Source organism: Heloderma suspectum, chromosome 14 (genome assembly GCF_057233095.1).
Source record: "Heloderma suspectum isolate Gila_16-S chromosome 14, 16-S_ref, whole genome shotgun sequence".
Classification (NCBI taxonomy): Eukaryota; Metazoa; Chordata; class Lepidosauria; order Squamata; family Helodermatidae; genus Heloderma; species Heloderma suspectum.
In genome coordinates, this window is record NC_139471.1 from 18,880,908 (window position 1) to 18,907,942 (window position 27,035).

At 48.7% G+C, this 27,035-nt stretch overlaps 1 protein-coding gene across 1 annotated transcript in view; it reads right to left on the reverse strand.

Moving 5' to 3' along the window:
* The window catches only part of CDK5RAP2 (CDK5 regulatory subunit associated protein 2), a 146,294-nt gene that overhangs the window by 15,593 nt on the left and 103,666 nt on the right, over positions 1 to 27,035 (reverse strand). Inside the window, 6 exon segments of the mRNA XM_084820774.1 lie at positions 12,168 to 12,293; positions 13,482 to 13,600; positions 14,272 to 14,320; positions 20,508 to 20,740; positions 23,731 to 24,322; positions 26,573 to 26,671. Of these exon segments, the coding sequence (XP_084676900.1) occupies positions 12,168 to 12,293; positions 13,482 to 13,600; positions 14,272 to 14,320; positions 20,508 to 20,740; positions 23,731 to 24,322; positions 26,573 to 26,671 (1,218 nt within the window).

The following is a 27,035-nucleotide window of genomic DNA, read 5'->3' on the forward strand; positions in this document are numbered from 1 at the left end:
CAAGCCATCCCAACAACGCTTCTGATGCTGGGCGAATATCAGCAAAAATTGCAAATTATCCCTGGCAGATAATGGCAGCGGGTGCAGACACTGCCACACTTATCTTAGGCCTCCAGCCAGAGATTGCGAGAAGACAGATTTGCAGTCATTTTCAACGCCCCGGTAAATTACCGCATTTTAAAAGGACGCAGCTTAGATTTGTGCTTGGCAAGTACCAGTTGATCTCTCTGCCCGAGTGGGACAGCCTCTGCAGGGCAGACAGGCTTTGCAGGGGAGTTGGTCCCTGGGCCAGGGTTTAAGAGATCCCCCTTACTCACTTAGAAGACCGCCCTCAACATGCTGGGGCCACCATATACAATCCATCACTTATTTAGCCCTCATTTCAGTTCCTCAAGGAAGATGCGGACTTCTCACTGGACCTCAGATTGGGGGGGTGCCCGTCCACTGTCTTCCAAATGTGTAACAGGCAAAGCACGGTTTAGAACAGCCTGTCTGCTTTCGTTTTCTGTCCCAATCAGCTTCATAAATTCACACCCACTATTATCGTGCAGCAGCTTCCCACTGCGAAGCAATGATGGCTGTAACTGTGGTTTGTCAGGTTGGCCGTCTCACCAAACCATGGTTGGTGCCAACCATTGCTTCCGACTTTTGGTTAGCCGGTTGATTGCAAAGAACAGTTAATCAAGGTAGACACCAAAGCAAGCCATAATTAGGCTTCCTTTTCTGTGCTTTGGCTTGATGTCTGAACTGAGAGCAGACCAGTTCAGACCTAACTGTCCTGGCTTAATAAACCATCGTTCATTAAGCTAAGAATGAGTCTTGTGACCCCTCATGTGCCAGGTTTCAGCCCTGATACTGTGTTTTATTAAACCAGTTTCCAGTTACATCCAAAAACAGGTAATTCTTCACCAAAATCTTTGATCTAGTTCCCATATCCTACTGCAACTCAGCATAATACTATTTTAGGCTGCATTAATAGAAGCATAGCTTCCAAATCCCAGGAAGTACTAGCTCCGCTCTACTCAGCACTGGTTAGGCCTCATCTAGAGTACTGTGTCCAGTTCTGGGCACCACACTTGAAGAAGGATGCAGACAAGCTGGAGAGGGTTCAGAGGAGGGCAAGAAAGATGATCAGAGGACTGGAAACAAAGCCCTATGAGGAGAGACTGAAAGAACTGGGCATGTTTAGCCTGGAGAAGAGAAGACTGAGGGGAGATAGGATAGTGCTCTTCAAGGACTTGAAAGGTTGTCACAGAGAGGAAGGCCAGGATCTCTTCTCAATCATCCCAGGGTGCAGGACATGGAACAATGGGCTCAAGTGACAGGAAGCCAGATTCTGGCTGAACATCAGGAAAAATGTCCTGGCTGTTAGAGCAATACGACCATGGAACCAATTATCTAGGGAGGTGGTGGGCTCTCCCACACTGGAAGCATTCAAGATGAGGCTGGACAGCCATCTGTCAGGGGTGCTCTGACTTGGATTCCTGCATTGAGCAGGGGGTTGGACTCGATGGACTTGTAGGCCCCTTCCAACCCTGCTATTCTATGTCAAGGGCTCCTTGGAGGCCTCTCTCAGTCTAATCCAGTAGCCAAGTCCAGACACAGACAAAGGGATTCTTTTGAAAGCTTTATTCCTCTTTTACAACTTAACAACTCTACTGTTAGCAACCAGATATGAGCAGCAGAGTACCTATGCCCTAAGTTGGAACAGTTGGTCCCCGTTTGAAAGGGAATCACTGGCAGACCCCGAACTTATGGGCTAGGGAGAGTCCCTCCCCTTTTCCCTTGGATCCTCTGGGCGCAACTGTTGTTTGCGCGCCAACCAGGCACTACGCCTCCTTTCCACGCCCTCCATTTGGCGCCGCTCTCTGCGTCGGCGTTGCGCGTCCAGCAAGTCTGCTTCCCGCGTTCTCTCACTCCCAGGACTGCTATCTAAGCTAGGAATGCCGGTGGGAGGAATCTCTGTCAGCTGTTGTCCCTGGGAAAGATGAGCGCGCTCCTCTCCCAGGAGCAGCTCCTCTTCCTCAGAATCAGAACTACTCTGGGATTCTATGGGCTCAGTGTCCACCCTGACATTCTATGGTAAGTGCATGTAATGGAAACCACTGTATATTCTTTCCTTGCCTCCACATCCCTTCCCTCCCTCGGTTGTTTCCCTTGTGTTAAATTTGAGATTGAAAGCTCCTCAGGGCAGGGATCTGTCCTCATGTACTTTAAAGTGCCCTGCACTCTGCTGACATGATATAAATAGCCATTAACCAGGATCTGATATGAAGCCAAAGCTGGGCATGAAAGGAGTTTATTAAGCCAAGGCGGTTACATTTGAATTGGTCTGGTGAGTATAAATGCACAAAGCTTTTATCAAAGGACGGGTCCCTGCTGACGACACCAAAGTGCTGAGACTCGCATTGTTAGCTGCTGACAAGGCAAACAAGTTTCTAGCTGTCAAGGTTTCAGAGTTATTTGAACAGATGACCAGGGGCAGGAGGGTGAAGAAAGAAGGGATCTGATGAGGATCAGATAAAGAAGCCCACATTTAGATTTCGGTTAAGAGCACGGTAAAGAAGCCCACATTTAGATTTTAGTAAACAGCATGGATCTTTACAGATCATGAGCTTCTTATCTCAAAATTTCAGCTTAAATTGAAGAACGTAGGGAAAACCACTAAACCATTCAGGCATGACCTAAATCATATCCCTTATGAATATACAGTGGAGGTGACGAATAGATTTAAGGGATTAGACCTGACAGACAGAGTGCCTGGGGAACTATGGACAGAGGTCCGTAACATTGTTCAGAAGGCAGCAACTCAATCCATCCCAAAGAAAAAGAAATGCAAGAAAGCAAAGGGGCTGTCTGATGAGGCTTTACAAGTAGCTGAGGAAAGAAGGGAAGCGAAAAGCAAGGGAGAAAGGGGAAGATATACCCAACTGAATGCAGAGTTCCAGAGAATAAAAAGGACAGACAAGAAGGCCTTCTTAAATGAGCAATGCAAAGAAATCGAGGAAAACAACAGAATGGGAAAGACTAGAGATCTCTTTAAGAAAATCGGAGATATTGAGGGAACGTTTTGTGCAAAGACGGGCATGATAAAGGACAAATAAGGCAGGGACCTAACAGAAGCAGATGAGATTAGGAAGAGGTCGAAAGAATACACAGAAGAACTATACAGGAAATATCTTAATGTCCCTGATAGCCATGATAGTGCAGTTACTGCACCTGAGCAGGACATCCTAGAAAGTGAAGTCAAGTGGGCCTTAGGAAGCATTACTAACAACAAAGCTAGTGGAGATGACGGTATTCCATCTGAGCTATTTAAGATCCTAAACGATGATGCTGTTAAAGTGCTGCACTCAATATGCCAACAAATCTGGAACACTCAACAGTGGCCACAAGACTGGAAAAGGTCAGTTTACATTCCAATTCCAAAGAAGGGCAATGCCAAGGAATGTTCAAACTACCGTACAATTGCGCTCATTTCACATGCCAGCAAGGTGATGCTCAAAATCCTACAAGCTAGGCTTCAGCAGTATGTGAACCGAGAACTACTGGAAGTACAAGCTGGATTTCGAAGAGGCAGAGGAATTAGAGATCAAATCGCCAACATTCGCTGGATCATGGAGAAAGCAAGAGAATTCCAGAAAAACGTCTATTTCTGCTTCATTGACTACGCTAAAGCCTTTGATTGTGTGGATCACAACAAACTCTGGCAAATTCTGAAAGAGATGGGAGTACCAGACCACCTTACCTGTCTCCTGAGAAACCTGTACGAGGGTCAAGAAGCAACAGTAAGAACCGGATATGGAACAACCGATTGGTTCAAAATTGGGAAAGGAGTACGACAAGGCTGCATATTGTCACCCTGCTTATTTAATTTATATGCAGAGTACATCATGAGAAACGCCGGGTTGGATGAATCACAGCTCGGAATTAAGATTGCCGGGAGAATTATCCACAACCTCAGATACGCAGACGATACCTCCCTAATGGCAGAAAGCAAAGAGGATCTCAAGAGCCTCTTGTTGAGGGTGAAAGAGGAGAGTGCAAAAGCTGGTTTGAAACTCAACATTAAAAAAACTAAGATTATGGCATCTGGCCCCATCACTTCCTGGCATATAGAAGGGGAAGAAATGGAAGCAGTGACAGATTTTACTTTCTTGGGCTCCAAGATCACCACAGACGGTGACTGTAGCCATGAAATTAAAAGACGCTTGCTCCTTGGGAGGAAAGCTATGGCACACCTAGGCAGCATAGTAAGAAGCAGAGACATCACCTTGCCGACAAAGGTCCGTCTAATCAAAGCTATGGTTTTCCCAGTAGTAACATATGGCTGTGAGAGCTGGACTATAAGGAAGGCTGAGCGCCGAAGAATTGATACTTTCGAACTGTGGTGCTGGAGAAGACTCTTATGAGTCCCCTGGACTGCAAGGAGGTCAAATCAGTCCATCCTAAAGGAAATCAACCCTGACTGCTCATTGGAAGGACAGATACTGAAGCTGAAGCTCAAATATTGTGGCCACCTAATGCGAAGAGAAAACTCCCTGGAAAAGACCCTGATGCTGGGAAAGACTGAAGGCAAAAGGAGAAGGGGATGGCAGAGGATGAGATGGCTAGAAAGCATCACCGATGCAATGAATATGAACTTGAGCACACTGCGGGAGAGAGCACAGGACAGGAAGGCCTGGCGTGCTATGGTCCATGGGGTCACGAAGAGTCGGACACGACTGAACGACTGAACAACAACAACAAGAAAGAGCACAGTAAAGAAGCCCACAGTTAGACCACATTTAGGTCAATTCCTCTGTTGTGGCAACAGGAGCACTCCTACAAGCCAGGGTGTCGCGTAAGAAATAAATGTGTGGTGTGTAGGGTAGAGAGCTAAGAGCCTGAGCTATGAATCAGTGAGTCCTCCCCCACCCCTGGTTTCAATCTCCCCTCTGCAGTGAACTCTCTAAGTGGACTCAGCTAAGCCGTTCTCTCCCAGCCTCAACTTCCCAACTATGTAATTGGAATAATACTGACGGAATTTACAGGGTCATTGTAAGAATTACAATATAATCTATGGCGGCTTTCTCCAACCGCATGCCCTCCAGATGTGTTGGACTACAACTCCCATGATTCCCAACAGCCATGACAGCTGGGGACAATGGGAGTTGCAGTCCAGCACAACTGGAGGGCACTTGGCTGGGGAAGGCTGATCTATGGAAAGCCCTCTGAACATTGCAAGCATTATTGGTCGTGGTGCTGGAGGTTGAGCACCTCAATGACGTCATGAGTTAAACTGTGAAGGGACACCCAAGACGGGAAGGTCATGGCAGAGAGGTCAGACTAAATATGATCCCTGGGGAAGGAAACAGCAACCCACCCCAGTATTCTTGCCATGAAAACTAAATGGATCAGTACAACCAGAGATATGTCGGTATACCATCAGAAGATGGGACTCCCAGGTCGGAAGATGGTCAAATGCTACTGGGGAGGAACAGAGAATAAGTTCAACTAGCCCCAGATGTGATGACGCAGCTAGCTCAAAGCCGAAAGGACGGCTAGCAGCCGATGGTGCTGGTGGTGAACGACGAATCCGATGTTCTAAAGCTCAACACACCATAGAAACCTGGAATGTAAGATCTATGAGCCAGGGCAAATTGGATGTGGTTACTGGGGAGATGTCAAGATTAAATACAGACATTTTGGGTGTCAGTGAACTGGAATGGGCCACTTCACATCAAATGACCACCAGATCTACTACTGTGGACAAGAGGACCACAGAAGAAATGGAGTAGCCTTCATAATTAATGATGAAGTGGCTAAAGCAGTGCTTGGGTACAATCCAAAAAATGACAGAATGATCTCAATTCGAATTCAGGGTAAGCCATCACAGTGATCCAAATATACGCCCCAACCACAGATGCTGAAGAAGCAGAAATAGATCAGTTCTATGAGGATCTGCAGCACCTACTGGATAGTACGCTAAAAAAAGATGTTATTTTCATTACAGGAGACTGGAATGCTAACGTGGGTAGTCAAACGACACCTGGAATTACAGGCAAGCATGGTCTGGGAGAACAGGCAAATAGAGGGAGAAAACATGGAGGCAATGACAGACTTTGTCTTTCTAGGCGCAAAGATTACTGCAGACGCTGACTGCAGCCAGGAAATCAGAAGACGGTTACTTCTTGGGAGGAGAGCAATGACAAATCTTGATAAAATAGTTAAGAGCAGAGACATCACACTGACAACAAAGGTCCACATAGTTAAAGCAATGGTCTTCCCCGTAGTAACCTATGGCTGCAAGAGCTGGACCATAAGGAAGGCTGAGCAAAGGAAGATAGATGCTTTTGAACTGTGGTGCTGGAGGAAAATTCTGAGAGAGCCTTGGACTGCAAGATGATCAAACCAGTCCACACTCCAGGAAATAAAGCCAGACTGCTCACTTGAGGGAATGATATTAAAGGCAAATGAGAAGACAGGATACCCTAGAGAAGATGCTGATGCTAGGGAAAGTGGAAGGCAAAAGGAAGAGGAGCTGACCAAGGGCAAGGTGGATGGATGATATTCTGGAGGTGACAGACTCGACCTTGGGGAAGCTGGGGGTGGCGACGGCCAACAGGAAGCTCTGGCGTGGGCTGGTCCATGAAGTCACGAAGAGTCGGAAGCGACTGACCGAATAAACAACAACAACAAATGTGCGTGGGTAAGGTATGGAAACATCTAAAGCCCCACCCAGGTTCAGAATCTGCAAGGGTTTCCTAGTTTCCCTGCAGGAACAGGAGAGAAAAGCTTCAACCTTCCTCCAATCTCTTTCACTTTGGCTACTATAGCATCATAATCTTCTTCCTCGTCATCATCGATTAAAGGCATTTATATCCCGCCTTTCCATTAAAAAAAGAATGCACAAGGCAGCACACAATTTGTTTTGAAAACACTGCAACCACTAAAAAGAAACAACGGCAAATGAAAATACAGCACATAAAACACAATCCCATTCTCCAAAGGATTAACAAAACAACTGCAGCTTGGCAGGCTGAAAGCCTGCCGAAAAAGGAAGGTGGTGGCAAGATGGAGGGAGAACTGGGGAGAGATAAGCCCTCCTAGGCAGGGAGTTGCTCAGTCCAAGCACAGCTACACTCTCTCCACCACCTGCACCTTGGCTACTGAGAGGATGTGGTTTTCTTCGGCAAATCTGAATGAGCAATGAGCGGACAGGCTCACATGGAGGAGGACGGCCATTCAGGCAGGACTAGGGAGAAGGAAGCCAGATTCCAACAGGCTCCCCCTCTCCCCCTCAGAGAAGACGGCGTAAGCAGAGAGGTAACAGGATGGTGCCAAAGTCCCCGGCAGGATCTTCTGCCCTGGCTCCTGTTCACTTGCTTTACGCCTTGGATGGGACCAGAAGCCTAGCAACAACAGCTGCAAAAGCGCAAACGGGAGCCGCTGAGCGCTAGCTGACATTTATCAAGCATGTCATCTGTTCTCCAGCTGTGCCACAAAGGCTTCCCCTCGCAGCTCTTTGGCTTGGAGCGATGCAGGAGAAGGGCAGAGTGCCCGTCGAGAGACACAGCCATCCCAAAAACCACACGCCAATACCGGGAGAGACGTCTGCGGCTCTCCACCATGGATGCCTCCCCTCCTCGACGCCGGCCACAAGCTCTGCACAGCCCAAGACCAGTTCTTCCCCCACCCCTCAAGCTCTAAACCAGCCTTCCCCAACGTGGCACCTTCCAGATGTGTCGGACTGCGACTCCCATCATTTCCAGTCAGAATGGCTAACAAATCTGGAGGGCGCCAGGTTGGAGAAGGTCGGTCTGGACTACTAGGTACGTTTGGGCGGAGCAGGTGAAAGAACAGCCGGGTGATCAATTTGCAGAGCGCTAAAGAGAGACATTCGTTCAAGAATCTCGAAGTTACGCTTGGTGTATCTCCTCTGAAAGATTTGCGCTACACTGTAACCCTGGCTCTTCTCTGCTTTACGCCTGGGGGGGGCGCGGGGGGGACACAGTCGCACCACAAAAAGACTGGAAGCTGGCGCTTTATGTAAAAAAGAAACGCCGAGGCTGGTACACGGGATGACTTTTCCGTTTAGGTTCTCGCCAATTCATTCGACACAAAGTGCCCAAGATCGACAGGGCCTCAGAGTGATACAGTTTCCATGCTTCGGGAGGCTGTTTTCACCCATCGTGTTTTTGCTGGTGTGCAAGTCACCCCCGTGCACACAAGGAGATGAACAGCTGAACTGAGGTTGGCCGTACGGCTGAATTTGGAATTCAAAGCACAGGGGCCTCGATCCATCCCTAGGGTTGAACTACACGGTATGTTCAATGCCCGCTTGCTCTTTAATTATATGTTCATGATTTTGTAGTATTGTAAGCTGCCGCCTTGTGAGGGCACTGCACCCCGAAAGGCAGGCTGAAAATCTCAATCATAATAGCAACAACAACAACAAAGAAATTTAAAGTGTGTGTTTTGTTTGTTTTTGGTTAAATAGTGGGGGAGGGGATCAGGACCAGGACCACAGCATGCAGGAAAGGGGTGTAACCAAGAAAAACATGCCCCCCGCACTTCCAATCAAACCAGGAAGGAAGCTGCTATTGTTACTCTTAGCGGCTTCCTTTCCACAACAAATACGGGTGATTTTCATTGGGGCCGCTGGTGCCCAGTGGCCCTGATCCTGACTGCCCACTCCACTGTAGCTGCTATTTAACAAAGGAAGAAAGAAGACCATGTCTGATGGAATCTTGCATTTAATGGATCGTGTAGTTTGGCCCACAGGGTCAAATTGGTGAGATGGCCAACGACCCACAATCTTATGCCCCACATTTTTAAAAAGCAGCTCCGAAGCCCCTGGATCAGATAAGGGGTGCAGCACGGGAGGAGAGGGTTATGCTGAGTGGAGATGATGGGAGTTGGAATCCAACAGATCTGGAAGGCACCAAGTTGGGGGAGGCTGATACTAACAGTAAAGAGCTCCACTCCTTTTCCTCTCCATTTTTTCCCCGTCATGCAGGGATGTATTTACTAAAGTAACAGAAAGACGGATGGGAAGGTGTTGAGATAACATACACCTCCTGCATTAACAGATGTCTTTTCCCCCGAATCTTTATGAAGCCATAAAAGCACTGGAACAGTTTCAGGTGTGGTCATTATGCAAGAACGGCCTTCCTTTCCAGCTGCGTGTAAATACTTCATGAACAAAATCAGGGGGTCAGTTATGTATACTTTTCCATCAGCATAAATTACTCCCGAGAGGAACTGCCATTTCCAGATAACACCCATTTGAAACAACAAAATGGAGGCCCAGATGAAGCTAAGGAGTGGCCAACGCTTTAGCACCATTAGGACTAAAAGGAGAAGGAGGAGGCTCATTCCTGTGTTCTTTTTTTGTCTTCAGATACGGGGGCATTTGCAAATCAACCCTTCCTTCAGAGAAAGAGCAAAGAATGGCAATTCCAAATATACACTTTGGTTGAAGTAGCTGAGATTTCTACCCTGCCTTATGTGAAGTGGTGAGGGGGGGGGGAGGGGGGGGAGATGTCGCAAAAGCTCATAATTGCTTGAGTCGGAATACGAAGGTGTCTACCTGTAACGCTCAGACGTCCACATCGCTAAGATGCAGGCCATGAGGATGTTTTGCATCCCGGAGGGTAAAGCATGCCCAGCCGTCAGATGACCCTGTATTGTGAATGTTACCGCCTGATCCTGTTGCAAGGCCCACCGAAACGAGGGGCTCAGGTGTGCCCAACTATTCACAGGATCTGATGTTAGGACAGCAGCAGGTGGAGGTCGGGTGGGTGGGCGGGCAGGAGGCTGTGTTGGAGAAGCTGCAGTTAGGCTGGATGGCTTCTGTGGAGGAAAAGAACAGCTAGTCTTTTAGGCTGGGGCTGAAAACAGATTTCGGCTTGATGGTCCTCTGCCCCTGCACTGGGGTGGGGGCACAGAATGCAGGGCCTGCCTATGGCAAGAGATGGAGAGGGGAAAATATTTTAATGGCGATGAGTTGATGGATGGCAGTTGAGGAAATCTAGGATTGGATGATTGGGAAAAGGAGTCCATATTCTCTTGATATACATGGGATAATTGCTAGGGAGGTGAGAAGAGTGTTTTGTCACCAAAAAGGGATGCAGATGACCATCCATCCTATAAGCTCTTCTCCTTAATTTTGTGTGGGAGGGGCAGAGCAGGTCGCACTTGCCCAGTAGGAAGGAAGAGGCACTCTGCGTGTGCTCAGGGGCACTTTTCCTATATGCCCACTGGCTAGAAGAAATCATTGTTGGCTTCCAAGACTGGACACAACTGGTTGTTCCCTGCAAATGTATTACTGATCAAGCCTCAGAATGGAAAATAAGATTTTCAACCTTTCCCCACAAAATGTTGGAGAGTATCTAAAGGAAGCCTGCCAAGACTTCAGCTCAAATGGGACAGGTAGCTTCCAGAAACTTGGTCAGACAAGCTCAGGGGTTGCACCGCTCCCTTGCTCCCAAAGCTTGGAAACGTTCCTGAGTGATGCCCTATGCCAATAGTTCAGGGGCCACACCACGCCCTGGAGCCTTTAAAACACAACCTTTGCCCATCACCTTGATCATCAAATGGGGCAGAGAGATCAAAGCTGACAACCCTGCCATGACTGGGCAAACCCAATCAAGGTCAGACCGCGACCAGATAGCGATGGGTGCGATCACCCCCCTGGTTGGCCTCAAAGGGGTCACAGCTTTTTGAGTGTTCCAGTCAAAACTTTGAAAAGCCTTTTGTTGTTGCCACCTCCTCCCTCTGCCACAAGGGCCCAAAAACGTACCTTGGGGCAAGCAGACTTGGCAGGCGCTGCTACTCCCCAGAGAATCCCTGGTGGAAACGATGCGTGGAGCATCTGTGTGCTGCTGGGGATTCTGGGAAGTGGAGTCCCAGGCAAGAAAAAATATACTTTATTAGAGACTGCCTGGCACTGCCTCCTCCAATAACGTGCCGCTGAACATCAGGCTGAACCTCAGGAAAAACTTCCTGACTGTTAGAGCAATACGACAATGGAACCCATTCCCTAGAGATGTGGTGGGCTCTCCCACACTGGAAGCATTCAAGTCAAGGCTGCACAGCCACTTGTCAGGGATGCTCTGACTTGGATTACTGCATTGAGTAGGGGGTTGGGCTCGATGGCCTTGTAGGCCCCTCCCAACCCTACTATTCTATGATTCTATGATACAACACACACACTTGAGGAACAGTGTTTTTAATGTCACACATCTCTGCCCTACTACGGATTGGCGACGGCGAAAAATAACAAAAAAGCTAACTACTTTACTTCTTTTTTCTTTTTGTTTTTTTATAGATGGAGATGAAAAAAACCGACAGAAGGCTGGATGGAAAGAGAGAAAAGAGAACGAACTCCCTCAGCAACTATGAAACAACACAGATCGATGAGCAAGTTCCCTGCGAGGCAACCAGCAAGGTGGTCGAAAGGGGACTGAGGGGTTGGGCGGGAACCTGCCAGGGACGTGCACGGTAGGTGGAGGGAGGTTCCCGCCAAAATAGAGAAGTTCCAGAAGTGAGGCTCCATGCAGGTGCAGAGCCTATATGTGTGATGCACAGAGACCGTGAGGAAGAACCATAGTTTCTTGGAGACTGGGAGTGCCAGGCACTGCTCTTTCAGTACCGCCGCCACCTGCCCCAAGGTGACATTTTGGACCCCTGGGGTAGGGGAAGACGGCGGGATCTGTCCACGATCGGCGCATGCCTCAGTTCCGCTCGCAAAAACTCAAGCAGGGCTGCTTGCCTAAGCAAACGCGAGTTCCCATAATTTCCAGACCATCACCTGCCCCAAGGCAACGTTCTGACCCCTTGGGTAGGGAAGACGGTGGGATCTGTCCACGATCAGTGCACGCCTCAGTTCCGCTCGCAAAAACTCAAGCAGGGGCGCTCGCCTAAGCAAACGTGAGTTCCCATGATTTCCAGACCATCACCTGCCCCAAGGCAACTTTTTGGACCCCTGGGGTAGGGAAGACGGTGGGATCTGTCCACGATCAGTGCACGCCTCAGTTCCGCTCGCAAAAACTCAAGCAGGGGCACTCACCTAAGCAAACGTGAGTTCCCATAATTTCCAGACCTCCGTTTGCATGCAGATGGTGGGGGGGAGGGCTTCCCCTTCCTTCCTCCGTTCCTGAGAGGGCCCCAACCCCCGTTACCTTCGTCCTGGGTAGCGTCCGACACCTGCTGCTGGAGCTGCTTCCTCAAGCGGTCATTGGTTTGAATGGATTCCTCCAGCTGGTGCCTCAGCATCCGGATTTCTTGGAGATGCTCCATCAACAGCTCTAAAGAAATGTCGAGAGAGCGGCAACATCAGTACGGAGCGCAGGAGGGGTTGAAAAGTATCGTGGCCCCTTACAACTGAAGCATGTTTCTCTTCTTGTAAGGTTCTGCAGGGGGACGGGGGGTGTTAAACCCAGGCCTCTGGCAAGTGTCAACCTCAGCTTTGCCTCCTGCAGCACCAGCGCTCTGGTTCCTCAGCAAACCCGGCGAGCTAAATTCCAAGGATCAAGGGTATCCCCTTAGGCTGAATACACTGGCCTGAATTCTGTCAAGTGACCCTCACAGCCAGGATACTGTCAGCTGGCCCCACAAGCCAATCTGGACCCACCAGGCCCTAACGAGCTTTAACAGCCATGTCACGTCTCCCTGCCGAAGTCTCAGTCATAAGATCACTGGGGCAGGGACCTGTCCGTTTCACTTCTATTACTTCGTAAAGCCCTGTCGGCTCAGAGGACACTCCAGAACAGAACGGTTACATTTGTAGACAATATGCGTTTGATTCCCGCAGCACGTAACAATAAAGAAGGAAGCGTGTTAGGCATCCAGTTTCAACACAGTACCTTTGATGGTTTGTTGTGTAGATCTACAGGCTGCCCTCCACCTGCTGTACATTTCTGTATTGGTCATGAATTCCTCTGTGCTTTGCCCATTTCATTTGGTAGCTCGGTCGGTTAAAAACAAAAAAACACCAACCCTGCTGCTTTACTTTAAACATAGTGTTCCTCAAATACCGCCTGCTTTCAACTGTGCCTCTAGCAGAACAGCCTGGCAAGCATTCATTTGTACTGGGTGTACATTTCCAGGTCATCCCTCAGTCCCCCTATCAATTATGTAGCAAGCTCTAATCCCAAAGAAACACTACCCTGGCTTTTATAAAGCCAGACACCATGTAATTTAATCATCAACTGTCAATTGTCTGTTTTGTGACTCCTGGTTTTTCTCTTTAAAGAAAACAAAGTCTATTAAAAAAAGAAAACCAAAACCAAAACCAGACTGAAATAACAATTGTGGAGGCTAGAATACTGGCTGGAAGATCCAGCATGTCTCCCTCTATTCCAAGTGAGCTTGCAGTAGGAAAGGTACGGACTCATAGAGCTGGAAAGTACCTTGGAGGTCATCTAGTCCAACGCCCTGCCAATGCAGGAAATCCACCATTGCAGCATCCCTGACAATGGTCCATGGTTCTTTACCTGGGGGAAATTTGGCTGGCACGATTGCCAGTTTTTCCTGATCACCTTCCGTTGCGTCTTTTTTATGCCCCGGCGATTCCAAAGACCACGATTTTTCTGACATCTCAAAGTTGGACAGGCTGTAGAAAGAAGAAGGGGTAGGGGGATATCTTGCCCTAAATTCCAGGCCGTTTATCTTTTGGGAAAGTGGCTTCATTTCGGACAGCCTTCCCCAACCTCCTGCCCTCCAGATGAGCTGGACTACAACACCCCCCCATCAGCCCTGATGGGATGATGGGAGTTGTAGTCCAAAACATCTGGAGGGCACCTAGCAGGGCCAGGGCCAGTTCCTTTACTGGCGCCCCCAAAGGAAGGGACTCTCTGCCTCCTTGAGCAGACTGGAAAGAGCAGCATTTCTGTCAATCCTACTCAAAAAAGGAATAGTAAAAGGGAAAAACAAACCAATGTGGTCATTATCGCTTGATGTTTTGATGGGTTCCTTGACTCGGGAGAAGCAACAAATGTGTCCCATGCTCAGCAAGTGAGTTCACCGAGGCACCTGTTCCAAATCAAGGACCCCATATCTTGTTGGGTTGCAAATCCCATCAGCCCTCACCACTGGCTAAGGCTGATGGGAGTTCATGTCCACTAACTTCTGGAGGTCCACAAGTTGCCCCCACCTGCAGCCGGGCCTGGCAATGCTGGACTTGTAGCGCCCGGCTGGATGTTTTAAAAATGAGTAACCGCTACAACCCCACCTTGGGCTCCCAGCTGACATTAATGTGAAGCAAAAATAAAAAGATGCACTTACCTTCTCGCTAGGCCACAAAGTTTAGTCATTTCATCATCCATCGACTCTCCTGCAAAGGGGGGAAAGAAAGATGCCCCTTGAAACAAGGTTGAGAGGACAGCTTTTCTCAGTCCCTTTGTTCAGGTCACTTTTCACAAATTTAGAGGAAAAGGGGGGTTAAAGTGACACCCCAGACCGAGCAGTCACACAGGGAAGAGGGAATACTTGCTGCGATCACAGTCAGAGGAAGAACTCTGGAGTCCAGCACATAATACTGACACTCCATCAACAGAAGTTAACATGCAGAAATAATACCACGTATTTGTGTTACTTTAGCACCAACATGTGGCAGCACTGAATGCAGAATATGAAAGGGAATCTTCACGCTTTTTCTGAGCTCGGTGAGCATGAGCGCAGAGCTCTCGGTATGGAAACTGGGGCTGGGGGGGACAACAGTGGGCCATGATAGAGCAGCAGTATTAACCCCAGGGCTGGTAGCCACCCCTTGCTTTAGACACCTTCCTTGGCCGTATGGAAAAGACGCAGGAGCCCTTTCGCCCATGGTGACCACCACTCCCCTTCTGGCGAGTGCCCTTGCTCCAGAGGCACGATACAAACAATGCTCCCGCCCCTCCCCACAAGCCCTCAAAAAGTCCTGATCAACGGGATCTTCTAAAACTGGGGAGAAGTGATGAGCGGGGTACTGCAGGGCCCAGTCCGGGGCCCAGTGCTCTTCAACATTTTCATTAATGACTTGGAGGAGGAGGTACAGGGAATGCTGATCAAATTTGCAGATGACACAAAATTGGGCAGGATAGCTAATACCCTGGAAGACAGAAACAGAATTCAAAGTGATCTTGATAGACTGGAGCGCTGGGCAGAAAATAACAGAATGAAATTTAATAGGGATAAATGCCGAGTTCTGCACCTAGGAAAAAGAAACCAAATGCACAGTTACAAGAGGGGCGATACTTGGTTCAACAATACTACAAGCGAGAAGGATCTTGGAATTATTGTTGATCACAAGCTGAATATGAGCCAACAATGAGATGAGGCTGCAAAAAAGGCAAATGCTATTTTGGGCTGCATTAATAGAAGTAGAGCTTCCAAATCACGTGAAGTACTAGTTCCCCTCTACTCAGCACTGGTTAGGCCTCATCTGGAGTACTGTGTCCAGTTCTGGGCACCACGCTTGAAGAAGGATGCAGACACGCTGGAGAGGGTTCAGAGGAGGGCAACAAAGATGATCAGGGGACTGGAAACAAAGCCCTATGAGGAGAGACTGAAAGAACTGAGCATGTTTAGCCTGGAGAAGAGAAGACTGAGGGGAGATAGGACAGCGCTCTTCAAGTACTTGAAAGGTTGCCACAGAGCGGAAGGCCAGGATCTCCTCTCAATCATCCCAGAGTGCAGGACACAGAATAACGGACTCAAGTACAGGAAGCCAGATTCCGGCTGAACATCAGGAAAAACGTCTGCACTGTTAGAGCCATCCAACCATGGAACCTATTCCCTAGGGAGGTGGTGGGCTCTCCCACCCTGGAGGCATCCAAGATGAGGCTGGACAGCCACCTGTCAGGGATGCTCTGACTTGGATTCCTTCATTGAGCAGGGGGTTGGACTTGATGGTCTTATAGGCCCCTTCCAACCCTACTATTCTATGATTCTATGGTTCTCCGTGAATTACAGAAAACTCCGGAGAGGAGTGGGATCTGTCTCTCACTTTGTGCTGAAGACGGTGGGTGGGGACAGAGTACATGCTTTACATACAGAAGGCCCCAGGTTCCATTCCCAGGTTTGATCTCTTAACTAGGATCAGGTAGCAAGCAGAGGGAAAGACCTCTCTCTTCTTGAGCCCCCAAAGAGCCACTGCCAATCAGAGCAAGCAATACTGGGCTACTGTCAGGGTGGACACTGAGCCCATAGAACTTCAGAGCAGTTCTGATTCTGAGGAGGAACAGCCGTCCGTGGGAGAGGAGCGCGCTCATCCCTCCCAGGCCCTGCAGCTGGCAGAGATTCCTCCTGCCGGCATTCCAGACATAGATAGCAGTCCTGGGAGTGCAGGAGCGCGGGAGGAGGGCTGGCTGGATGCTCAACGTAGATGCAAAGAGCGATGAGCTATGGAGGGCGTGGAAAGGAGGCATAGTGCCCGTTTGGCGCGCAAGCAATGGTCGCGTCCAGAGGACCCAAGGGAAAAGGGGAGGGACTCTCCCTAGCCCATAAGTTCAGGGTCTGCAAGTGATTCTCATTCAAACGGGGACCAACTGTTTCCAACCTGGGGCATAGGTAACTCTGCTGTTCATAGCTTAGTTGCTGGTGATAGAGTTATAAAGTTGTAAAACGAATAAAGCCTTGAAAAGAATCCTTTGTCTGTGTCTGGAGTTGGCTACTGGAGTAGACTGAAAGAGGCCGGCTAGGGCCCCCTGACAGCTACACAGAACAATAGTCTGGCCTGGCATAAGGCAGCTTTCAATTTCCTAACCAACGACTAGGTTCATACAACATGCTAACCCACACTGAGCAAGCTGAGCGCGGGTTGGTGTTGAACCACAGGTTAGCGTGCTGTCTGAATCCAGGATATTTTCCACATTATTTTTCCATATTGTTAACCACGCAGTGTGACTTATTTTTCTGAAACAAGCCACCTTGAGAACCCCTGGTTTGTTGTTGGGTTGTTCAGGGTGTTTAACAAGCCGCACTGTGAAACATGTCCTGGGTTCAGACAACACACTAACACATTCAACAAACAACCCACAGTTCACCAACAACCCACACTCAACCACTGTCCAGGTTCTCATGATCAGTGGGGGAAACTACACGGTGAGGACTGTTTCCCCTGCTCATGCGCCAGGCATTCCTTAAATACCTACACTGCAGGTTGCCATGTCATCTGAACCCAGCACACAGTGCAGCAGGGGTGGCTTCTAACTCACTCCACAAGCCCTACTACAAGCCATGGGTTGTGGGGTGGGTTAGAAGCCACCTGCGATGGGCCGAGTTTGGACAACACAGCAACCTGCGACATGGCATGGGTGATTAAGCAAATGGCAGGCATGCCATACTGTGTAGCTTCTCCTGCTGATCATGTGAACCAGGCTACTGGTTTAGCATGTTGTGTGAACAGCCCCAATGGCTCAAGCTGGTTGTGCCTTCCACAAAAGCCTGGCATGAAGTCAAACAACAGTCAGTCCTTCCCCCAATTGCTATGACGCACGCGGAGGACTCGGAGAAGGGAAATGCCTATTCTCTCACTTTACACCAGGGTTCAGAGAAGGAAAGGAAAGGGATGCGTGAGTCCCTCTTGCCACTTTTCCCTGCGAGGGACTCATGCCGCTTCTGCGCTTCTCCAAAGCATGACACAAAGTGTTCAGACCCCATTCTCCACCCCCTAGTCCCCTGCATGCACCAGAGGACTTGGAGGAAAGCATGGGGCACATGCATCGCTCTCATTTTGTGCTGAGAAGGCAGAGGCAGCGCAAGACCGTCTTGCCGCTTGGCCTTCCGCAAAAGCCCAGAAGGAAGGAAGAGAAAGAACCCTCCGCTCCCTCAGCACTGGTTAGGCCTCATCTGGAGTGCTGTGTCCAGTTCTGGGCACCGCACTTTAAGAAGGATGCAGACAAGCTGGAGGAGATTCAGAGGAGGACAACAAAGATGATCAGGGGACTAGAAACAAAGCCCTATGAAGAGAGACTGAAAGAACTGGGCCTGTTTAGCCTTGAGAAGAGAAGACTGAGGGGAGATAGGATAGCGCTCTTCAAGTACTTGAAAGGCTGTCACAGAGAGGAAGGCCAGGATCTCTTCTCCATCATCCCAGAGTGCAGGATACGGAAGAATGGGCTCAAGTGACAGGAAGCCAGATTCCGGCTGAACATCAGGAGAAAATTCTTGACTGTTAGAGCAATATGACAATGGAACCAACTACCTAGGGAGGTGGTGGGCTGTCCTATATTGGAAGCATTCAAGATGAGGCTGGACATCCAGCTGTCGGGGATGCTCTGACTTTGATTCCTGCATTAAGCAGGGGGTTGGGCTCGACAGTCTTGTAGGCCCCTTCCAACCCTACTATTCTATGATTCTATGATTCAGTTTCTCTACGCATGCTAGGGGTCTGAGGAGGACGGATAGGGATAACCACAAACAAGGCCTGGCTTACTGAGCCATACCAAACTCCGGGGGGGAGGGGGGGACACAAAATTTTAAAAAACCAAATTGCCTCCTTGTTGAGGAAGACAAGAGGTATTTAAGAGAAGGTTAACTCAGAGGCTGAGCCTCGTGTGGCGCAGAGGGGTAGGCGGCAGTATTGCAACCGAAACTCTCCCCATGACCTGAGTTCGATCCCAGCAGAAGCTGGGTCTCGGGTAGCCAGCTCAGGTCGACTCAGCCTTCTATCCCTCCAAGGTCGGTAAAATGAGTACCCAGCTTGCTGGGGGAAAGGTAGTCACGACTGGGGAAGGCAATGGCAAACCACTCCACTACAGTCTGCCATGAAAACGCCAGCGCAAGCGGCATCCCTCTAGGGGTCAGTAATGATCCGGTGCTTGGACAGGAGGAACCTTTCCTACCTTTCCTTTCCTTAACTCAGAGGAAGAAGAATGGGCACCTAAGCCAAATATACTGCCCCAAACTGCAGCTCTTCCAGCAAGCAATCGTCCACAGCCTCCGTTCCTATACAGCCTGATCCTTGGCATGCTTGAACATTCCACTCTAGCCCTCATTTTTATTTTTAACTTGTGATTCAATGCAACCCTGTTGTGCGAAGATATATTGAATTGTCTCAGTTGTCAGCAGCTTCATTAGTATATATGATACCATCTGCTGATTTGAACGGAAAGGCATTTTAATGTTTATTCGCTGGAGAAACTTATTTCCAATGCAAAGAATTTGATATATGATAATTGAATACACTCAGTCTTTTGAGGATACCGCTAGGACACGCAAGCCATAATGTTGCTGCGCAAATTAAAATCACTCCGTATCCACAACCAAAATGACGTCAGACCTTGAAACATTCGCCCCATGCTGCGAAGTTACATTCCTGATGATGCGATGGGGCATCGTTTGTATAGGTGGTCCTTTATCAGAGGGTAAAGGGGAGAGGTGACCTGTGACTTATGGTTACTCGATAGCAAATTGGTCTATGCCAGGGGTGTCGAACCTCTTTTACCCGACAGCAAATTGGTCTATGCCAGGGGTGTCGAACCTCTTTTACCCGACAGCAAATTGGTCTATGCCAGGGGTGTCGAACCTCTTTTACCCGACAGCAAATTGGTCTATGCCAGGGGTGTCGAACCTCTTTTACCCGACAGCAAATTGGTCTATGCCAGGGGTGACGAACCTCTTTTACCCGACAGCAAATTGGTCTATGCCAGGGGTGTCGAACCTCTTTTACCCGACAGCAAATTGGTCTATGCCAGGGGTGTCAAACCTCTTTTACCCGACAGCAAATTGGTCTATGCCAGGGGTGTCAAACCTCTTTTACCCGACAGCAAATTGGTCTATGCCAGGGGTGTCAAACCTCTTTTACCCGACAGCAAATTGGTCTATGCCAGGGGTGTCGAACCTCTTTTAGCCCAAGGGATGAATTCCATTTCAGAGAAGTTCTCAGGGACACATTCCAGTGCTAAGTGCCAGTAACTAAGCCTTAGGAGCGTGGGGCTTAGGAGCTGGGTTTGGGGGAAAAGGGGGTGATCAGTGATTGGGGGAAAGGGGTTGGAGCCAGAGGAATGGGGTGTGGCCTTCTGGGGAACCTCAGGGGGCCAGATTTGGCACCCGGGCCTGAGGTTGCCCACCTCTGATTTATGGCACACACGAATTACATGTTCTGCTCAGAAGTCCTGTCTTTTGTCCGTCTGGAATGTACTACCCATCTGAGATTACAAGGGAGTGAGACGTCCACCCATCTTGCTTAATGGCAGAAGAGGGTCTATAACTCATCTGCCACATTCTCCCAGGATTTGTGATGGCGCCTTGTCCATCAAAGACAACCGCACCAAAGCCAGGAAACCACCAAATGATTAGCAGTCTGGGGGAGGAGGGGGGTGAAGGGGAAGGGAAGAGAGCACAAGAACCCCAGAGGGCCAGATTGGGACCACAGCTGGCCATGTGATGGGGTGGGATGTGGTGGGATGGCAAGAGAGAAAATTGCCACTCTGGCTTGTGCGGGGCAAATACAACACTAGGGAAGGTCGGATCAGAACATGGGCCTCAACTGTTGAGAACCGTGGAGTTGTAGAGAGTAAGATGCTAAAACCACCCACCGTACAGACACTGTTGCTCCAGCCTCTCAAAGAGCCGGGCGCTTTGATTGAGCTGTTCGCGGAAGCTCTCGGCCACGTAATAGTCCACTTCGCTGGCCTGCAGGAGCTCCTCAAAGGTTCTGATCAAATTGGTCAGGTGCTGTCGGTACGTTGCACAGATGCTGTGGCTCTCCTGAATGTGCTGGCGCTGGCAGGAGTCCTCATGCAACGGCGAATCGATCGGGAAGTTGTGCCTGAAAAACCAACACCGACTAGTGGTATCTGTTTTACTTCCCTTCTGCAGTGCCCTCCTCAAAACGTCTGGAGAGTCCCTCAACCTTCTGGACCCAATTTTCAGGGATGGGCGAAGGAGTGCTGGGGGTGGCGGGGAAAGTGACACACACCCGGCCATGCAAGAGGAAGTGCCTTCCACTCACACAACATAAGAACATCAGAAGAGCCCTGCTGGATCAGACCAAGGGTACATTTGGTCCAGCATTCTGTTCACACAGTGGCCAACCAGCTGTCGACCAGGAACCCACAAGCAGGGCATGAGTGCAACGGCACCCTCCCACCCATGTTCCCCAGCAACTGGTGTACATAGGCTCATTGCCTCTGGTACTGGAGGTAGCACATAGCCATCACGACTGGTAGCCCTGGACAGCCTTCTCCTCCAGGAATTTGTCCAACCCCCTTTTAAAGCCATCCAAATTGGTGACCATCACCACATCTTGTCGTAGCGAATTCCATAGTTTGACTATGCGCTGTGATAGCCAACAGGATCTTTGGATCAAAGCTGAAAGTTGTTCCCTTCCCATTAACACTGCCAAAACATTTGCAGATTCTTTGAAGAGCAAGCATTTTGAAAGAAACAGTTGGATTCAACAATATAGCACACACAGCATGCAGTGTGCATGGCTTATGGTGAACACAGAATTTAGATTTCTTTGGTGCCAAATTGTTACGGGTTTGGTTTGAACGAAGTACAAACAACTTCACAACACTTTAAAAAAAAAAGCCCACCTTCAATTCATAATGTTAATGCTTCCTTGAGATATTTTTCTTAACTGTCTTGCTTATTCAGAGGTGGAGGGAATCCGGGAGCCAGCATTGTTACTGAGATGACACACTGAGATTTAGAACCAATTTACCTTCCTAGAGCAACTATCCTGAAGTGAACCCAATCAAACCTGTTTGTATTGTTCTCCCTGTTTTAACAGAGAAATAAATACAGCAAGGTTTTGTTCGCATTGTGTTTCATAAAATATTTTTCATTGCTGCACCCATTTGTAAATTTCTGCTATCATTTATGGAAGGGTGGTGGTTGTATTTTATTTTGTTTTTCTCAGTGTATCGTGTGCTGTGAATCTGACACACACCAATACAAATAACATTTTCCCAAACCTACCGGTGGCAAATAAAACACTGCTGAGGAACAAAGTGGATACAAAGATGTAGTTTTTTTGGTAGATCAAGATAAACAACAAAGTAACCCTCTGCCTTTGCCAGGGGCAAAGAATCAGAGAATCGTAGAGTTGGAAGGCACCTTGGAGATGATCTAGTCCAGGTCTGGGCAACTTGTGGCCCTTGGGATGTTTTGGACTACAACTCCCATCATCCCTCACCATTGGTTATGCTGGCTAGGGCTGATGGGAGTTGTAGGCCAAAACATCTGGAAGGGCGCAAGTTGCCCACCCCTGGTCTACAGAGCTCCTCTATCAGTGGCCTTCCAAATGTAGTCATCGTTGTCTCACATGATGGTTGACGTGAGCTTTTCTAGCCCTCTGAATAGAACCTGACACCGATCAGTGGACAGCGCAGCGTCACTCAAGTCATAGGCACTCCACTACTGTCACGATTCCCTTAGCCTCCCCTTTCCTTAAGCTCTTATAAACACACAGAAGGAGAGGCTTCAGTCTCACACCTTTAATTCATTATTCGCAGGTTCGTTACAGATGCAAATCCTCGAAGACTCTCTGGCTGCAAAGGAATACCTCCAGGGGATTCAAATGGGCTCACTGAAAGTTGCCCGCAGTTTGAAAGGGCGGCTGTCTGGCTAGGCTAACGTAGGGAGGGCGGTCCCGCCCCTCGCGTGATGCTTCCCTGCATAGCCTCTCACGCATTGCTAACCGGTTCGACCGTCTAAGCTCTGCTCCTGACGTTTCCCTCTTAGTGCTGCATCTCCACCTGGCGTCTCTTAGGTCACAGTCCTCAATCCCCTCCTCCTCCTGCTCACCGCTTCTCACACAGGGGGGCAAGGAGGAAGCTTCATGCCCGGACATCTGGGAGCCGGTAACCTGAGAAGCATGCCTACCCATATCTGAACTGGCCTGTGAAAAAGCCTCCCCCAGTTCTGGCTGCTCCTCTTCTGAATCTAAGCTGCTATCTCCCTGCACTCAGAATCCAACCTGACAACTACGTCCCTCCTCCACTGAGTTCCTAACAGCTTGAGGGCTTGGAGGCTGCAGGCAACAGCATTCTCAGCTATGCTTATCATGCAGATTTAACCATCAGTTGCTACTGGTGACAAGAAATATGTCTTAGGGACAGGCCACAGGTTGTCAAGCTATGGAAAATTAGTATGTGTCAGGTTCACAGTACACACAAGACGATGCTTTGGCAGCCTACAGCACCCATCTGCCCCAGCCAACATGGCTAATGGTCAGGAATGCTGGGATTTGTCGTCCAACAACATCTAGAGGGCACCAGGTTGGGGAAGGCTGCACTACAGTAAACAATGATTCTCTGTGATCCCGCTTCTCTCTCCTGACATCAGAATAGCTGAATCAGATCAAGGGTCCATCAAGTCCAGCGGAAGCGGGCAGGGAGCCCACACGCAGGGCAGGAGGGCAAGGGGCCTCCCCCAACTATTGGTATTCAAGGAGACACTGCCTCTGGACACGTGAAGGCTCCATTCAGCTGTAAGATCATCATCAGAGGGAGGCTTGCTTGTTCACAGTGAGATGGGCCCATCTAGCCCAGCATCCTGTTTCCGACAGTGGTCTGCCAATTGTTTCCAGGAAGAGTTCCCCTCTGGTGTTGCTCCCCACAGCAACGTGACATTATCACAAAGCTATGGGGCGCATCCCCCGACAAAAGCCATCTCGTTACGACGCCCGGAAGGAGGTGGCGTCAACACGCCACGCGAGGCTGCCCAGATGTTCACAAAACATTTGCTCCTCTGGTTATCCATGCCACCTCCTTTCCAGTCCCTTCCCCAGATGCATTTGGAGCGCCGACTCACGCTGCCAACGAAACCCCTCTCAGCTTGCTCTGCAGACGGCACACTTTGTCCAGGAGGTGCATATTTGCGATCTGCTCTTTCTCGAGCTCGGCCTCGTTCTCCAACAGCAGCTCCTTCAGCTTCTGGACCGTTTCTCCATTCTGCGGCTCCGAGCCATGAGAAGCGAGATCGTCGATGTGGATTTGAGACTCTGCTTGCTGGTGTGTGCCAGAGAAGGTCTGGGACTCATGCCTGCTACCCTCTACCAGTGGAAGGGAGTGGCTGCCCACAGGAGGCTCCTCGTTGTTTTGGCCAATATTGAAAACCTCGCCGGGAGGAGCTTCCCTGGCAGGCTCAAAGCGGATCATCAGCGTTCGGTATTTTGCCACTTCAGACTTCAGGTCCTTAATTCTTCGCCTCAACTCCTCCACGTCATCTACAGCGTCGCAGTCAAATGCATCGATGCTTGTAACACTCAGCTTGAGAGACAGCAGGCTCTTGGAGCCAGAGCACAGGCTAGCTGTATCGACACCCTGCTTCTCCGGGAAGTCAAACGCTCGATTTAGCCCTTTCAATGGAGGAAGGTCTGTCTCAGGTGTGTGAGTTTCCGTTTCTGAAAATAAAACGATGCACGTGAAGGTGTTAACCTGAAGGTTGGAGACCATCATTCTGACAAGAAGTTCCCTTATTTCAAAGACATAGGAAACTGCCTTCTACCCAGTCAGAACATCCATCCATCTAACTCCGTCTTATCTACACTGACTGGCACCTCTCCCTGTAGGTGCAGGGGAATTATCCACAACCTCAGATACGCAGACGATACCACCCTAATGGCAGAAAGCAAAGAGGATCTCAAGAGCCTCTTGTTGAGGGTGAAAGAGGAGAGTGCAAAAGCTGGGTTGAAACTCAACATTAAAAAAACTCAGATCATGGCATCTGGCCCCATCACTTCCTGGCATATAGAAGGGGAAGAAATGGAAGCAGTGACAGATTTTATTTTCTTGGGCTCCAAGATCACCGCAGATGGTGACTGTAGCCATGACATTAAAAGATGCTTGCTCCTTGGGAGGAAAGCTATGGCAAACCTAGACAGCATAGTAAGAAGCAGAGACATCACCTTGCCAACAAAGGTCCGTCTAATCAAAGCTATGGTTTTCCCAGTAGTAACATATGGCTGTGAGAGCTGGACTATAAGGAAGGCTGAGCGCCGAAGAATTGATGCTTTCAAACTGTGGTGCTGGAGAAGACTCTTACGAGTCCCATAGACTGCAAGAAGGTCAAATCAGTCAATCCTAAAGGAAATCAACCCTGACTGCTCATTGGATGGACAGATACTGAAGCTGAAGCTCAAATATTTTGGCCACCTAATGCGAAGAGAAAACTCCCTGGAAAAGACCCTGATGCTGGGAAAGATTGAAGGCAAAAGGAGAAGGGGGCGGCAGAGGATGAGATGGCTAGATAGCATCACCGATGCAATGAAGATGAACTTGAGCACGCTCCGGGGGAGAGCGGAGGACAGGAAGGCCTGGCGTGCCATGGTCCACGGGGTCACGAAGAGTCGAACACGACTGAACGACTGAACAACAACAGATAGCTTTATTGTTTTGCTCTTGGGAGTGTGTGCCTTGGTGTTTGGCATTTCTGATTTTGCTTACAGTTTTGTACCTTGCTTGTAATTTCCTGCACAACCTACCACCTCTCGCTATTCTTTCCTCTTTGTTCCTTTCCCCTAATAAATTTTTATCCAACTTCCAGTTGGTGTGGTGTGTCCTAAATAACTTCAGTGCTGAATACAGTGCCTACTGGCGGGGGAAGGGAGCTACTGGGTTAATTTAGGGGGACTTGTGGCCAAGTTTGGCCTGGTCTACTTTGCAGGGTTGCTGGGGTGAAACCAGCAATCCTTCACAGTAAGATTCTAGTCCCCACGGTTCTGGATAAGGGGCTGAACTAACAACATAGGAAGCTGTCCTAAACAGAATGACTTCACTGGTGCAGCTAGCTCAGTATTGTCTACACTGTAGACCAGGTGTAGGCAGAAAGTCAATATCTAGCCGTCCCACCAGCTGTTGAAACCTGGAAAATGAAGAAACTAAATCCAAAATTACAAAAGACGAACACAAGTTTTACAAAAGAAATTACAAGAATAATTTTAAATTCCAGTACACATCCCTAATTCTGCTGTGGTTTAACTGAAAGCAAATTCCTATCAGCAGCATGCTCATACCCCACAACAGCAATTGTGTGCTGTTTTCCACTAATTCCTATCCATTATTCCATTTCAAAAGGGGAAGAAATTCCTAGTGGAACACGCATCTTTAGGGGTCTCTCTGGTCTTGAGAAAGAGGATACTGAAGCTTTCCTACCAGACTCACAGCAGAACCATTAGACTTATCTGTCACCTGAATTAAGTGTTTCAGTTATATTCTAAGAGTCAAACAGAGATTGGGCCGGGGGGAGGTAAAGAGAGCTGGCTTTGGGAAGCTTCAGAAATTCAAATATTTCAAAATGGATTTATCAACACTGTTTAATTCGCAGGCAGGATCAGAGAAATTCTGTAGCACTGAGCACATAGGGAGCTGGATATGCATCTCCTTATCTTTATTAGAAACCATCCTCATAAATCCCAGTGACCCTTCCCAAAGTGTAACCCTGAAGAGACTAGGGCGGGATTCTCAAGGGCTGCAACTCTGTGCTAATTAAGTGAACAATGTTTAAAGGTTATGAACAATGGAAAAAGGGGCAATTAACTCTAGCAAATTAACAGTTTGCTGCAATTATTTATTCCAGTAACAAAATGGTCGGCTTGTTTTACAGGCCCTGATTCCTCCCCTATGCCATATATTGCTGTGCATCTCTCCAATACCTTGGCTGGTGCTCTGCTCTTTGCTCATTTCGGCTTTGCTTTCCACACTGACCAAGCTGATTTCCACTTCAGAGCTATCCAGTTTGATCAATGACTCAGCTAGAGAAAAGGTGCCAAGGAGGGGGGTGGGGGGAGATAATATGCATTTAAGTCACCAGCAGAACAAAATATAAATTGAAAGAAAGAAACGTGTTAGCAATTTGGCACATCTCCTTATTTTTATTAGAAATGGTCCTCATAAATCCCAGTGAACTGTCCAAAAGTGTAACCTGAAGAGATTAGAGCCGAATTCTCAAGAGCTGTGATTCTGGACTAATTAAATAATAAATATTTAGAAGCTACAGACGTGGAAAAAAGGGAAAATTAATTCAAGGCAAAGAACTGTTCACTGCATTTATACAAGGAACAGAATGGCTCACTGGTTTTACAGAACACGTTTCCTCCCCAGGTCCGTGTACTGCTG